This window comes from Cherax quadricarinatus, chromosome 92 (assembly GCF_038502225.1).
Source record: "Cherax quadricarinatus isolate ZL_2023a chromosome 92, ASM3850222v1, whole genome shotgun sequence".
Lineage (NCBI taxonomy): Eukaryota > Metazoa > Arthropoda > Malacostraca > Decapoda > Parastacidae > Cherax > Cherax quadricarinatus.
In genome coordinates this window covers 368848-385162 of record NC_091383.1, presented here as the reverse complement: position 1 = coordinate 385162, position 16315 = coordinate 368848, and the positions used below count along the sequence as shown (strand labels likewise).

Sequence of the window (16315 nt, the reverse complement as noted above, 5' to 3'; positions counted from 1 at the left end):
CTTGGATGGGCACTGCTGCCTCTCACAACTACTGGATCATTATGTCATGGTCTTGGATGGTCACTGCTGCCTCTCACAACTACTGGATCATTATGACATGGTCTTGGATGGTCACTGCTGCCTCTCACAACTACTGGATCATTATGACATGGTCTTGGATGGTCACTGCTGCCTCTCACAACTACTGGATCATTATGTCATGGTCTTGGATGGTCACTGCTGCCTCTCACAACTACTGGATCATTATGTCATGGTCTTGGATGGTCACTGCTGCCTCTCACAACTACTGGATCATTATGTCATGGTCTTGGATGGTCACTGCTGCCTCTCACAACTACTGGATCATTATGACATGGTCTTGGATGGTCACTGCTGCCTCTCACAACTACTGGATCATTATGACATGGTCTTGGATGGTCACTGCTGCCTCTCACAACTACTGGATCATTATGTCATGGTCTTGGATGGTCACTGCTGCCTCTCACAACTACTGGATCATTATGACATGGTCTTGGATGGGTAGTGCTGCCTCTCACATCTACTGGATCATTTTGACGTGGTCTTGGATGGGCACTGCTGCCTCTCACAACTACTGGATCATTATGTCATGGTCTTGGATGGTCACTGCTGCCTCTCACAACTACTGGATCATTGTGACGTGGTCTTGGATGGTCACTGCTGCCTCTCAACTACTTTTGGATCATTATGACATGGTCTTGGATGGTCACTGCTGCCTCTCACAACTACTGGATCATTATGACATGGACTTGGATGGTTAGTGCTGCCTCTCACATCTACTGGATCATTTTGACGTGGTCTTGGATGGGCACTGCTGCCTCTCACAACTACTGGATCATTATGTCATGGTCTTGGATGGGCACTGCTGCCTCTCACAACTACTGGATCATTATGACATGGTCTTGGATGGTCACTGCTGCCTCTCACAACTACTGGATCATTATGACATGGTCTTGGATGGTCAATGCTGCCTCTCACAACTACTGGATCATTATGACATGGTCTTGGATGGTCACTGCTGCCTCTCACAACTACTGGATCATTATGTCATAGTCTTGGATGGTCACTGCTTCCTCTCACATCTATTGCATCATTATGACATGGTCTTGGATGGTCACTGCTGCCTCTCACAACTACTTGACCATTATGACATGGTCTTGGATGGTCACTGCTGCCTCTCACAACTACTGGATCATTATGACATGGTCTTGGATGGTCACTGCTGCCTCTCACAACTACTGGATCATTATGACATGGTCTTGGATGGTCACTGCTGCCTCTCACAACTACTGGATCATTATGACATGGTCTTGGATGGTCACTGCTGCCTCTCACAACTACTGGATCATTATGTCATAGTCTTGGATGGTCACTGCTGCCTCTCACATCTATTGCATCATTATGACATGGTCTTGGATGGTCACTGCTGCCTCTCACAACTACTGGATCATTATGTCATGGTCTTGGATGGTCACTGCTGCCTCTCACAACTACTGGATCATTATGTCATGGTCTTGGATGGTCACTGCTGCCTCTCACAACTACTGGATCATTATGACATGGTCTTGGATGGTCACTGCTGCCTCTCACAACTACTGGATCATTATGACATGGTCTTGGATGGTCACTGCTGCCTCTCACAACTACTGGATCATTATGTCATGGTCTTGGATGGTCACTGCTGCCTCTCACAACTACTGGATCATTATGACATGGTCTTGGATGGGTAGTGCTGCCTCTCACATCTACTGGATCATTTTGACGTGGTCTTGGATGGGCACTGCTGCCTCTCACAACTACTGGATCATTATGTCATGGTCTTGGATGGTCACTGCTGCCTCTCACAACTACTGGATCATTGTGACGTGGTCTTGGATGGTCACTGCTGCCTCTCAACTACTTTTGGATCATTATGACATGGTCTTGGATGGTCACTGCTGCCTCTCACAACTACTGGATCATTATGACATGGACTTGGATGGTTAGTGCTGCCTCTCACATCTACTGGATCATTTTGACGTGGTCTTGGATGGGCACTGCTGCCTCTCACAACTACTGGATCATTATGTCATGGTCTTGGATGGGCACTGCTGCCTCTCACAACTACTGGATCATTATGACATGGTCTTGGATGGTCACTGCTGCCTCTCACAACTACTGGATCATTATGACATGGTCTTGGATGGTCACTGCTGCCTCTCACAACTACTGGATCATTATGACATGGTCTTGGATGGTCACTGCTGCCTCTCACAACTACTGGATCATTATGTCATAGTCTTGGATGGTCACTGCTGCCTCTCACATCTATTGCATCATTATGACATGGTCTTGGATGGTCACTGCTGTCTCTCACAACTACTGGACCATTATGACATGGTCTTGGTTGGTCAATACTGCCTCTCAACTACTGCACTACTATGACCTGGTCTTGGATGGTCACTGCTGCTTCTCACAACTACTGGATCATTATGATATGGTCTTGGATGATCACTGTTGCCTCTCACAGCTTCTGGATCATTATGACATGGTCCTGGATGGTCACTACTGCCTCTCACAACTACTGGACCATTATAACATGGTCTTGGATGGTCACTGCTGCCTCTCACAAGTACTGGATCATTATGCCGTGGTCTTTGATGGTCACTGCTGCCTCTCACAACTACTGGATCATTATGGCATGATCCTGGATGGTCACTGCTGCCTCTCACAACTACTGGATCATGATGACATGGTCCTGGATGGTCACTACTGCCTCTCAACTACTGGACCACTATGACGTGGTCTTGGATGGTCACTGCTGCCTCTCACAACTTCTGGATCATTATGACATGGTCCTGGATGGTCACTACTGTGTCTCACAACTACTGGATCATTATGACATGGTCCTGGATGGTCACTACTGCCTCTCACAACTACTGGATCATTATGACATGGTTTTGGATGGTCACTGCTGCCTCTCACAACTACTGGATCATTATGATATGGTCTTGGATGATCACTGCTGCCTCTCACAGCTTCTGGATCATTATGACATGGTCCTGGATTGTCACTACTGCCTCTCACAACTACTGGACCATTATAACATGGTCTTGGATGGTCACTGCTGCCTCTCACAAGTACTGGATCATTATGCCGTGGTCTTTGATGGTCACTGCTGCCTCTCACAACTACTGGATCATTATGGCATGATCCTGGATGGTCACTGCTGCCTCTCACAACTACTGGATCATGATGACATGGTCCTGGATGGTCACTACTGTCTCTCACAACTACTGGACCATTATGACATGGTCCTGGATGGTCACTACTGCCTCTCACAACTACTGGATCATTATGACATGGTCTTGGATGGTCACTGCTGCCTCTCACAACTACTGGATCACTATGACATGGCCTTGGATGGTCACTGCTGCCTCTCACAACTACTGGATCATTATGACATGGTCTTGGATGGTCGCTGCTGCCTCTCACAACTGCTGGACTATTGTGACATGGTCTTGGATGGTCACTGCTGCCTCTCACAACTACTGGATCATTATGAAATGGTCTTGGATGGTCACTGCTGCCTCTCACAACTACTGGACTATTATGACATGGTCTTAGATGGTCACTGCTGCCTCTCACAGCTACTGGATCACTATGACGTGGTCTTGGATGGTTACTGCTGCCTCTCACAACTACTGGACCATTATGACATGGTCTTAGATGGTCACTGCTGCCTCTCACAGCTACTGGATCACTATGACGTGGTCTTGGATGGTCACTGCTGCCTCTCACAACTACTGGACCATTGTGACATTGTCTTGGATGGTCACTGCTGCCTCTCAGAACTACTGGATCATTATGACATGGTCTTGGATGGTCACTGCTGCCTCTCACAACTACTGGATCACTATGACATGGTCTTGGATGGTCACTGCTGCCTCTCACAACTACTGGACCATTATGACGTGGTCTTGGATGGTCACTGGTGCCTCTCACAACTTCTGGACCATTATGACGTGGTCTTGGATGGTCACTGCTGCCTCTCACAACTACTGGATCACTATTACATGGTCTTGGATGGTCACTGCTGCCTCTCACAACTACTGGATCACTATGACATGGTCTTGGATGGTCACTGCAGTTTTTCACAACTACTGGATCATTATGACATGGTCCTGGATGGTCACTGCTGCCTCTCACAACTACTGGACGATTATGTCATGGTCTTGGATGGTCACTGCTGCCTCTCACAACTACTGGACCACTATGTCATGGTCTTGGATGGTCACTGCTGCCTCTCACAACTACTGGACCAATATGTCATGGTCTTGGATGGTCACTGCTGCCTCTAACAAGTACTGGACCACCATGTCATGGTCTTGGATGGTCACTACTGCCTCTCACAACTACTGGACCACCATGTCATGGTTTTGGATGGTCGCTGCTGCCTCTCACAACTACTGGACCACCATGTCATGGTCTTGGATGGTCACTACTGCCTCTCACAACTACTGGACCACTATTACATGGTCTTGTATGGTCGCTACTGCCTCTCACAACTACTGGACCACCATGTCATGGTCTTAGATGGTCGCTAGTGCTTCTCACAACTACTGGACCACTATGACATGGTCTTGTATGGTCGCTACTGCCTCTCTCAACTACTGGACCACCATGTCTTGGTCTTGTATGGACGCTGCTGCCTCTCACAACTACTGGACCACTATGACATGGTCTTGTATGGTCGCTACTGCCTCTCTCAACTACTGGACCACCATGTCTTGGTCTTGTATGGACGCTGCTGCCTCTCACAACTACTGGATCATTATGACATGGTCTTGTATTGTCACTACTGCCTCTCACAACTACTGGACCACTGTGACATGGTCTTGTATTGTCACTACTGCCTCTCACAACTACTGGACCACTGTGACATGGTCTTGTATGGTCGCTGCTGCCTCTCACAACTACTGGACCACCATGTCATGGTCTTAGATGGTCGCTAGTGCTTCTCACAACTACTGGACCACTATGACATGGTCTTGTATGGTCGCTACTGCCTCTCTCAACTACTGGACCACCATGTCTTGGTCTTGTATGGACGCTGCTGCCTCTCACAACTACTGGACCACTATGACATGGTCTTGTATGGTCGCTACTGCCTCTCTCAACTACTGGACCACCATGTCTTGGTCTTGTATGGACGCTGCTGCCTCTCACAACTACTGGATCATTATGACATGGTCTTGTATTGTCACTACTGCCTCTCACAACTACTGGACCACTGTGACATGGTCTTGTATTGTCACTACTGCCTCTCACAACTACTGGACCACTGTGACATGGTCTTGTATGGTCGCTGCTGCCTCTCACAACTACTGGACCACTATGACATGGTCTTGTATTGTCACTACTGCCTCTCACAACTACTGGACCACTGTGACATGGTCTTGTATGGTCGCTACTGCCTCTCACAACTACTGGACCACCATCTCATGGTCTTGTATGGTCGCTGCTGCCTCTCACAACTACTTGACCGCTATGACATGGTTTTGTATAGTCACTGCTGCCTGTCACAACTACTGGACCACCATGTCATGGTCTTGTATGGTCGCTACTCCCTCTCACAACTACTGAACCACTATGACATGGTCTTGTATGGTCGCTGCTGCCTCTCACAACTACTGGACCACCATGTCATGGTCTTGTATGGTCGCTGCTGCCTCTCACAACTACTGGACCACCATGTCATGGTCTTGTATGGTCGCTGCTGCCTCTCACAACTACTGGACCACCATGTCATGGTCTTGTATGGTCGCTGCTGCCTCTCACAACTACTGGACCACTATGTCATTCTGTGTGTGTGTACTTACCTATTTGTGGTTGATAGGGTCGAGTCACAGCTCCTGGCCCCGCCTCTTCACTGGTGGCTACTGGGTCCTCTCCCTGCTCCATGAGCTTTATCATACCTCTTCTTAAAAGTATGTATGGATCCTGCTTCCACTACACTCTCCAGAGTGTTCCACTTCCTGACAACTCTATGACTGAAGAAATACTTCCTAACATCCACTTGTGATCTCTTGTTGCTGTGTTCCATCTCAGGAACATCCTTTCCCTATCCATCTTGTCAATTCCTCTCAGTATTTTATATGCCGTTATCATATCCCCCCTATCTCTCCTGTCCTCCAGTGTCGTCAGGTTGATTTCCCTTAACCTCTCCTCGTAGGACATACCTCTTAGCTCCGGGACTAGTCTTGTTGCAAACCTTTGCATTTAATTTCTTGACGTGTTTAACCATGTGTACTCACTCACCTATTTGTGGTTGCAGGGGTCGAGTCTTAGCTCCTGGCCCCGCCTCTTCACCGGTTGCTACTGGGCCCTCTCTCTTCCCGCTCCATGAGCTTTATCAAACCTCGTCTTAAAACTGTGTATGGTTCCTGCCTCCACTACGTCATTTTCTAGGCTATTCCACTGCCTTACAACTCTATGACTGAAGAAATACTTCCTAATATCTCTCTGACTCATTTGTGTCTTCAACTTCCAATTGTGGCCTCTTGTTTCTGTGTCCCCTCCCTGGAACATCCTGTCTTTGTCCACCTTGTCTATTCCACGCAGTATTTTATATGTCGTTATCATGTCTCCCCTGACCCTCCTATCCTCCAGTGTCGTCAGGCCGATTTCCCTTAATCTTTCCACATAGGACATTCCCCTTAGCTCTGGAACTAACCTTGTCGCAAACCTTTGTACTTTCTCTAGTTTCTTGACGTGCTTTATCAAGTGCGGGTTCCAAACAGGTGCTGCATACTCCAGTATGGGCCTGACATACACGGTGTACAGTGTCTTGAACGATTCCTTACTAAGGTATCGGAATGCTGTTCTCAGGTTTGCCAGGCGCCCATATGCTGCAGCAGTTATCTGGTTGATGTGTGCTTCCGGAGACATGCTCGGTGTTATACTCACCCCAAGATCTTTCTCCTTGAGTGAGGTTTGCAGTCTTTGGCCACCTAGCCTATACTCGGTCTGTGGTCTTCTGTGCCCTTCCCCTATCTTCATGACTTTGCATTTGGCAGGATTAAATTCGAGAAGCCATTTGCTGGACCAGGTGTCCAGTCTGTCCAGGTCTCTTTGAAGTCCTGCCTGGTCCTCATCAGATTTAATTCTCCTCATTAACTTCACATCATCTGCAAACAGGGACACTTCTGAGTCTAACCCTTCCGTCATGTCGTTCACATATACCAAAAATAGCACTGGTCCTAGGACCGACCCCTGTGGGACCCCGCTCGTCACAGGTGCCCACTGTGATACATCATTACGTACCATGATACATCATTACGTACCATGACCAGGCGTGTGTGTGTGTGTGTGTGTGTGTGTGTGTGTGTGTGTGTGTGTGTGTGTGTGTGTGTGTGTGTGTGTGTGTGTGTGTGTGTGTGTGTGTGTGTGTTTGTGTGTGTGTGTTTTATTAGGAGGGTGTGTGTGTGTTATTATCTTCCTGCTTAGAATCAGGCCAGGAGGGTGGCCACGCGAGCTTGGCCACGATATACTCTCTCGTGGCCCTCTTGCATGTGGCCCTGTATATGACCCTCATATGGCTCTATATGTGGCCTTGGGTATGGTCAGATGAGACCCTGGGTATGGTCATATGTGACCATGGGTATGGCCCTGTGTTGCCATGGGTATGGTCATATGTGGCCCTGGGTAGGGCCCTATGTTGCCCTGGGTATGTCTCCAAATGTGGACCATGGCCGTAACTGTCATCTTACCTGTTGGTGAGACAGTAAGATCAGTCATCCTGCCAGAGTATAATACTTTTACCTGGCTTCCGTGATACTGTCTCTCTGGTACGTCAGTTTTTGGACGTTCCTGGATGCAGATCTTTAGTTAAGTTACGTAAAACGAATTAAGCGAATATTTAAATAAAAATGAGAAAACGCCTGGCAGCGGTGTTTGTGTGAAGACAGTGAACGTTGAATATAATAACCTGACCTCTGACTGTTAAGTAGAGAGACACACACACCGGCCAGGAGCTGTAACTCGACCCCTGCAACCACAAATAGGTGAAACAGAGGAGCATACCCACACACAGAAACACTAAGACCGAAATAAAGAGAGAGAGAGAAAGAGAGAGAGAGAGAGAGAGAGAGAGAGAGAGAGAGAGAGAGCGAGAGAGAGAGAGAGAGAGAGAGAGAGAGGAATCGACCCAACACAAATTGGGTGACCTGGGGTCATATTTATACCACAAAGCTGCCAGGAAACTCTCTCATCATGGCCCCACACCTTCTGCCATATATATATATATATATATATATATATATATATATATATATATATATATATATATATATATATATATATATATATATATATATATATATATATATATATATATATATATACAGTGTTATGCAAATGTTGCAAATACTCGATACAAAATGGAAAACAACCACGGGGAAGGGGGAAGTTGAATGATAGCTCTAGGCCTTTCGTGTTGTAATCAACACATCGTCAGGAGCTTGCACTGTTGCAGGAAAGAGGAGGATGTCCCAGGAGATACGATTGCAAGGACCGCATTTGCAAAGGCTCTTCCTGTGATCGTATTTGGACATCCTCCTGTTTCCTGCAACATTGCAAGCTCCTGACGATGTGTTGATCACAACACGAAAGGCCTAGAGCTGTCGTTCAGCCCCCCCGACGTGGTTGTCCTGCATACACAGTATATTCTTAGAGGTTGAATGTACACAAGAAAATGTACGACCATTACAACCCCAGTTGTAGTGTATATCTCAGTGTATATACACTGAGTAGTGTATATCTCAGTGTATATACACTGAGAGATAGATGTCAGTGTAGGTTAGAGTGTTGCAGTATATCATAACAAGTGTTGACGAGATTGAGAATACTTGAGTTAAAGTGTTGTGAAGATTAGCAAGTGTTGCTGTAAGTGTGTTGTGCAGAGGTGAGCTTGGTCAACACCTGCTGCAACACCTGCTGCTACACCTGCTGCAACACCTGCTGCAACACCTGCTGCTACACCTGCTGCTACACCTGTGACCTCCTACTTGCTGCTTACACTACATCTGACTCACTGGGTCAGTTCTGACTGTAAGAACCTTGTTAGTTAAGAACCTGTGTTCGCCTCCTGCTGCTTCTGGTCCTTTATCTTACACACACACACACACACACACACACACACACACACACACACACACACACACACACACACACACACACACACACACACACACACACACACACACAGGAGAATTAAATCAGATGAGGATCAGGCAGGACTTCAAAGAGACCTGGACAGGCTGGACATGTGGTCCAGCAATTGGCTTCTCGAATTCAACCCTGCCAAATGCAAAGTCATGAAGATTGGGGAAGGACAAAGAAGACCGCAGACAAAGGTGGTGGACAAAGACTGCAAACCTCGCTCAAGGAGAAAGATCTTGGGGTGAGTATAACACCGAGCATGTCTCCGGAAGCACACATCAACCAGATAACTGCTGCAGCATATGGGCGCCTGGCAAACCTGAGAACAGCGTTCCGATACCTTAGTAAGGAATCGTTCAAGATACTGTACACCGTGTACGTCAGGCCCATACTGGAGTATGAAGCTCCTGTTTGGAACCCACACTTGATCAAGCACGTCAAGAAATTAGAGAAAGTGCAAAGGTTTGCGACAAGGTTAGTTCCAGAGCTAAGGGGATTGTCCTACGAGGAGAGGTTCAGGGAAATCGACCTGACGACACTGGAGGACAGGAGGGTCAGGGGAGACATGATAACGACATATAAAATATTGCGCGGAATAGACAAGGTGGACAAAGACAGGATGTTCCAGAGATGGGACACAGAAACAAGGGGTCACAATTGAAAGTTGAAGACTCAGATGAGTCAAAGGGATGTTAGGAAGTATTTCTTCAGTCATAGAGTAGTTAGGAAGTGGAATAGTCTAGAAATTAACGTGGTGGAGGCGGGAACCATACATAGTTTTAAGACGAGGTTTGATAAAGCTCATGGAGCAGGGAGAGAGAGGACCTAGTAGCAGTCAGTGAAGAGGCGGGGCCAGGAGCTATGACTCGACCCCTGGAACCACAAATAGGTGAGTACACACACATTGGTGTCCGCAAGTCATCACAGATTGTGTTGCATCCAGAGGGCTTGTAGCAGCGATTCTCCCTGAACATCTTAGGGACAAGATTGGAGTCCAGGACCAAAAGTTCATTGACGGAGCCATGATCTGGGATAATCTAATGGGCTCTGAAACCAGACCTGCTCCCCCCAACAACTACAAATGGTCGCACTGGGATGACCCGATAGTGGAGAAAATAGCTTCAACAATGCTTCAGAGTGTGTCAGGGAAGGGTAGAGCCCGCCTCCTGGCAGTGAGAGCCCCTCATGCAGGGGATTTTCTGTTGGCTGTTCCCAACTCCAGTCTTGGCACACGGCTCGACCCACACACCATCCGCATTGGTGTTGCCCTTCGACTTGCCGCCCCTATTGTCGCTGAACACAGGTGTATTTGTGGCAGTGAAGCAGCAGACCGATTCGGGTACCATGGTGTTGTGTGTCGTAAATCCGAGGGAAAGATTGCAAGACATGAGGAAGTTAATAAGATTATCAAGAGGAGCCTCACAACAGCTGGATGCCCAGCAGTAAGGGAGCCACCCCAGCTATGCAGATCTGATGGCAGCCAGAAGCGTCCAGATGGTATCACCCTTCAAGCCTGGACAGATGGGAAGCAGGTGGTGTGGGACTATACATGTGCATCTACCTTGGCTGATACCTATCTCCAATACACCAGGGAGGAAGGAGGGGCAGCTGCCAGCTTCAGGGAGTCCCAAAAGTCTAGAAAATATGGAGAACTTCCCCATCATTATATGTTTGTTCCCATAGGCTCAGAGACCCTTGGCTCATGGGGAAAGAGTGCATCTAAGTTCCTTAAGGAGCTGGGAAAAAGACTCATCAGGGTAACTAGGGATCCCAGGGCAGCTAGTTTTCTGTTCCAGCGACTCAGCGCTGCTGTTCAGAGGGGTAATGCCTACTGTATTTTGGGCACACGCCCCAGCTCTGAGGAGCTGGATGTGATTTTCGCATTATAATCAGTAACAAACACGTAACAACATGTACTAGACATGTATCTCTCACACCTCATGTACTGTATATGCCATTTTTATATCAACAATGTATCTCTTAAATTTTTTGCTCCATATTATGTAATAAAATATACATATTGGTAAAAATGAAAAGATGGGGTGGCAGGGGAAGTGGAATATTGAAACGGCGTCAGGAAGAAATCCAGATATTCTTCCTTGAAGCCTTTTATCCAGTATATATATATATATATATATATAAATATATATATTTTATTTTATTTTTATTTCCACACCGGCCGATTCCCACCAAGGCAGGGTGGCCCGAAAAAGAAAAACTTTCACCATCATTCACTCCATCACTGTCTTGCCAGAAGGGTGCTTTACACTACAGTTTTTAAACTGCAACATTAACACCCCTCCTTCAGAGTGCAGGCACTGTACTTCCCATCTCCAGGACTCAAGTCCGGCCTGCCGGTTTCCCTGAATCCCTTCATAAATGTTACTTTGCTCACACTCCAACAGCACGTCAAGTATTAAAAACCATTTGTCTCCATTCACTCCTATCAAACACGCTCACGCATGCCTGCTGGAAGTCCAAGCCCCTCGCACACAAAACCTCCTTTACCCCCTCCCTCCAACCCTTCCTAGGCCGACCCCTACCCCGCCTTCCTTCCACTACAGACTGATACACTCTTGAAGTCATTCTGTTTCGCTCCATTCTCTCTACATGTCCGAACCACCTCAACAACCCTTCCTCAGCCCTCTGGACAACAGTTTTGGTAATCCCACACCTCCTCCTAACTTCCAAACTACGAATTCTCTGCATTATATTCACACCACACATTGCCCTCAGACATGACATCTCCACTGCCTCCAGCCTTCTCCTCGCTGCAACATTCATCACCCACGCTTCACACCCATATAAGAGCGTTGGTAAAACTATACTCTCATACATTCCCCTCTTTGCCTCCAAGGACAAAGTTCTTTGTCTCCACAGACTCCTAAGTGCACCACTCACTCTTTTTCCCTCATCAATTCTATGATTCACCTCATCTTTCATAGACCCATCCGCTGACACGTCCACTCCCAAATATCTGAATACGTTCACCTCCTCCATACTCTCTCCCTCCAATCTGATATTCAATCTTTCATCACCTAATCTTTTTGTTATCCTCATAACCTTACTCTTTCCTGTATTCACCTTTAATTTTCTTCTTTTGCACACCCTACCAAATTCATCCACCAATCTCTGCAACTTCTCTTCAGAATCTCCCAAGAGCACAGTGTCATCAGCAAAGAGCAGCTGTGACAACTCCCACTTTGTGTGTGATTCTTTATCTTTTAACTCCACGCCTCTTGCCAAGACCCTCGCATTTACTTCTCTTACAACCCCATCTATAAATATATTAAACAACCACGGTGACATCACACATCCTTGTCTAAGGCCTACTTTTACTGGGAAAAAATTTCCCTCTTTCCTACATACTCTAACTTGAGCCTCACTATCCTCGTAAAAACTCTTCACTGCTTTCAGTAACCTACCTCCTACACCATACACTTGCAACATCTGCCACATTGCCCCCCTATCCACCCTGTCATACGCCTTTTCCAAATCCATAAATGCCACAAAGACCTCTTTAGCCTTATCTAAATACTGTTCACTTATATGTTTCACTGTAAACACCTGGTCCACACACCCCCTACCTTTCCTAAAGCCTCCTTGTTCATCTGCTATCCTATTCTCCGTCTTACTCTTAATTCTTTCAATTATAACTCTACCATACACTTTACCAGGTACACTCAACAGACTTATCCCCCTATAATTTTTGCACTCTCTTTTATCCCCTTTGCCTTTATACAAAGGAACTATGCATGCTCTCTGCATGCATATATATATATATATATATATATATATATATATATATATATATATATAAATATATATATATATATATATATATATATATATATATATATATATATATATATATATATATATATATATATTATGTCGTGCCGAATAGGTAAAATTGGTCACTTAACAAGAACTCATGACATGTATTTTTGTCGTTAGGTTCAGAATGATTTTTGCGAAATTATTGCATACACAAATTTTTCGCTTGCCATATTCGGCAAGAAGAGCGTTGCTATTTAAGCTAAAATAGCAAGTTTTACCAGTAAATAAGTGATGTCACAATTTTCCAAATAATCACTGTAAAAAGAATAGTGAATTCCCAGGAGCTTTTGTAATTTCTTACATAGATAGATAAATAGATGTTAGTAGTGATGTGTATTTGTAAAGTAAAAGGACACAAGTGCAACTAATGTGACATTTATTGTGGCAACGTTTCGCTCTCCAGGAGCTTTATCAAGCCATTACATATTGTCGGTAATTATACCAACTTTATTACAATGTATATTTGTCTTCTACAGCGTCGCCGTCGTGAGAATGTCTTCAGGGAGTCGTAGAGCGTCGAGGGTCCTGCAAGAGAAGCAAGACGAGGCACCGCAGTGGATACCCGGGTTGGGTAGTGACAAACCCAAACCCAGGACACTGGGCACTTCCTTCTTCGGCTATGTTCCTGATGCCTTTGTTGAGAAGACTCCCTTCCTGCCCTCTGAGAGAGGCTCTAGCAAGGTAGGTCACTCTTCCTGCCCTCTGAGAGAGGTACTAGCAAGGTAGGTCACCCTTCCTGCCCTCTGAGAGAGGTACTAGCAAGGTAGGTCACCCTTCCTGCCCTCTGAGAGAGATACTAGCAAGGTAGGTCACCCTTCCTGCCCTCTGAGAGAGGTACTAGCAAGGTAGTTCACCCTTCCTGCCCTCTGAGAGAGGTACTAGCAAGGTAGGTCACCCTTCCTGCCCTCTGAGAGAGTTACTAGCAAGGTAGGTCACCCTTCCTGCCCTCTGAGAGAGGTACTAGCAAGGTAGTTCACCCTTCCTGCCCTCTGAGAGAGGTACTAGCAAGGTAGTTCACCCTTCCTGCCCTCTGAGAGAGGTACTAGCAAGGTAGGTCACCCTTCCTGCCCTCTGAGAGAGTTACTAGCAAGGTAGGTCACCCTTCCTGCCCTCTGAGAGAGGTACTAGCAAGGTAGTTCACCCTTCCTGCCCTCTGAGAGAGGTACTAGCAAGGTAGGTCACCCTTCCTGCCCTCTGAGAGAGGTACTAGCAAGGTAGGTCACCCTTCCTGCCCTCTGAGAGAGGCTCTAGCAAGGTAGGTCACTCTTCCTGCCCTCTGAGAGAGGTACTAGCAAGGTAGGTCACCCTTTCTGCCCTCTGAGAGAGGTACTAGCAAGGTAGTTCACCCTTCCTGCCCTCTGAGAGAGGTACTAGCAAGGTAGGTCACCCTTCCTGCCCTCTGAGAGAGGTACTAGCAAGGTAGATCACCCTTCCTGCCCTCTGAGAGAGGTACTAGCAAGGTAGGTCACTCTTCCTACCCTCTGAGAGAGGTACTAGCAAGGTAGGTCACCCTTCCTGCCCTCTGAGAGAGGTACTAGCAAGGTAGGTCACTCTTCCTGCCCTCTGAGAGAGGTACTAGCAAGGTAGGTCACCCTTCCTGCCCTCTGAGAGAGGTACTAGCAAGGTAGGTCACCCTTCCTGCCCTCTGAGAGAGGTACTAGCAAGGTAGGTCACCCTTCCTGCCCTCTGAGAGAGGTACTAGCAAGGTAGGTCACTCTTCCTGCCCTCTGAGAGAGGTACTAGCAAGGTAGGTCACCCTTCCTGCCCTCTGAGAGAGGTACTAGCAAGGTAGGTCACCCTTCCTGCCCTCTGAGAGAGGTACTAGCAAGGTAGGTCATCCTTCCTGCCCTCTGAGAGAGGTACTAGCAAGGTAGGTCACTCTTCTTGCCCTCTGAGAGAGGTACTAGCAAGATAGGTCACCCTTCCTGCCCTCTGAGAGAGGTACTAGCAAGGTAGGTCACCCTTCCTGCCCTCTGAGAGAGGTACTAGCAAGGTAGGTCACCCTTCCTGCCCTCTGAGAGAGGTACTAGCAAGGTAGGTCACCCTTCCTGCCCTCTGAGAGAGGTACTAGCAAGGTAGATCACTCTTGCTGCCCTCTGAGAGAGGTACTAGCAAGGTAGGTCACTCTTCCTGCCCTCTGAGAGAGGTACTGGCAAGGTAGGTCACCCTTCCTGCCCTCTGAGAAAGGTACTAGCAAGGTAGGTCACTCTTCCTGCCCTCTGAGAGAGGTACTAACAAGGTAGGTCACCCTTCCTGCCCTCTGAGAGAGGTACTAGCAAGCTAGGTCACTCTTTCTTCCCTCTGAGAGAGGTACTAGCAAGGTAGGTCACCCTTCCTGCCCTCTGAGAGAGGTACTAGCAAGGTAGGTCACCCTTCCTGCCCTCTGAGAGAGGTACTAGCAAGGTAGGTCACCCTTTCTGCCCTCTGAGAGAGGTTCTAGCAAGGTAGGTCACCCTTCCTGCCCTCTGAGAGAGGTACTATCAAGGTAGGTCACCCTTCCTGCCCTCTGAGAGAGGTACTAGCAAGGTAGGTCACTCTTCCTGCCCTCTGAGAGAGGTACTAGCAAGGTAGGTCACCCTTCCTGCCCTCTGAGAGAGGTACTAGCAAGGTAGGTCACTCTTCCTGCCCTCTGAGAGAGGTACTAGCAAGGTAGGTCACCCTTCCTGCCCTCTGAGAGAGGTACTAGCAAGGTAGGTCACCCTTCCTGCCCTCTGAGAGAGGTACTAGCAAGGTAGGTCACCCTTCCTGCCCTCTGAGAGAGGTTCTAGCAAGGAAGGTCACCCTTGCTGCCCTCTGAGAGAGGTACTAGCAAGGTAGGTCACCCTTCCTGCCCTCTGAGAGAGGTACTAGCAAGGTAGGTCACCCTTCCTGCCCTCTGAGAGAGGTACTAGCAAGGTAGGTCACCCTTCCTGCCCTCTGAGAGAGGTACTAGCAAGGTAGGTCACCCTTCCTGCCCTCTGAGAGAGGTACTAGCAAGGTTGATCACTCTTGCTGCCCTCTGAGAGAGGTACTAGCAAGGTAGGTCACTCTTTCTGCCCTCTGAGAGAGGTACTGGCAAGGTAGGTCACCCTTCCTGCCCTCTGAGAAAGGTACTAGCAAGGTAGGTCGCTCTTCCTGCCCTCTGAGAGAGGTACTAGCAAGGTAGGTCACCCTTCCTGCCCTCTGAGAGAGGTACTAGCAAGGTAGGTCACTCTTCCTTCACTCTGAGAGAGGTACTAGCAAGGTAGGTCACCCTTCCTGCCCTCTGAGAGAGGTA

The 16315-nt window shown here is 47.5% G+C and overlaps 1 protein-coding gene across 4 annotated transcripts in view; it reads left to right on the top strand.

Annotated features, from left to right (window-relative positions):
• Nucleotides 1-16315, top strand: part of LOC128698311 (uncharacterized) — a 71623-nt gene that overhangs the window by 20566 nt on the left and 34742 nt on the right. For 2 of the 4 annotated variants that reach the window (XM_070104428.1, XM_070104425.1), the window contains exon 2: nucleotides 13536-13740. In XM_070104428.1, coding sequence (XP_069960529.1) covers nucleotides 13552-13740 — 189 coding nt within the window. In that variant the 5' untranslated portion in view covers nucleotides 13536-13551. Of the gene's footprint in view, nucleotides 1-13535; nucleotides 13741-16025; nucleotides 16037-16315 lie in introns of all 4 variants that reach the window. The other 2 variants (XM_070104426.1, XM_070104427.1) reach the window with 2 other exon arrangements.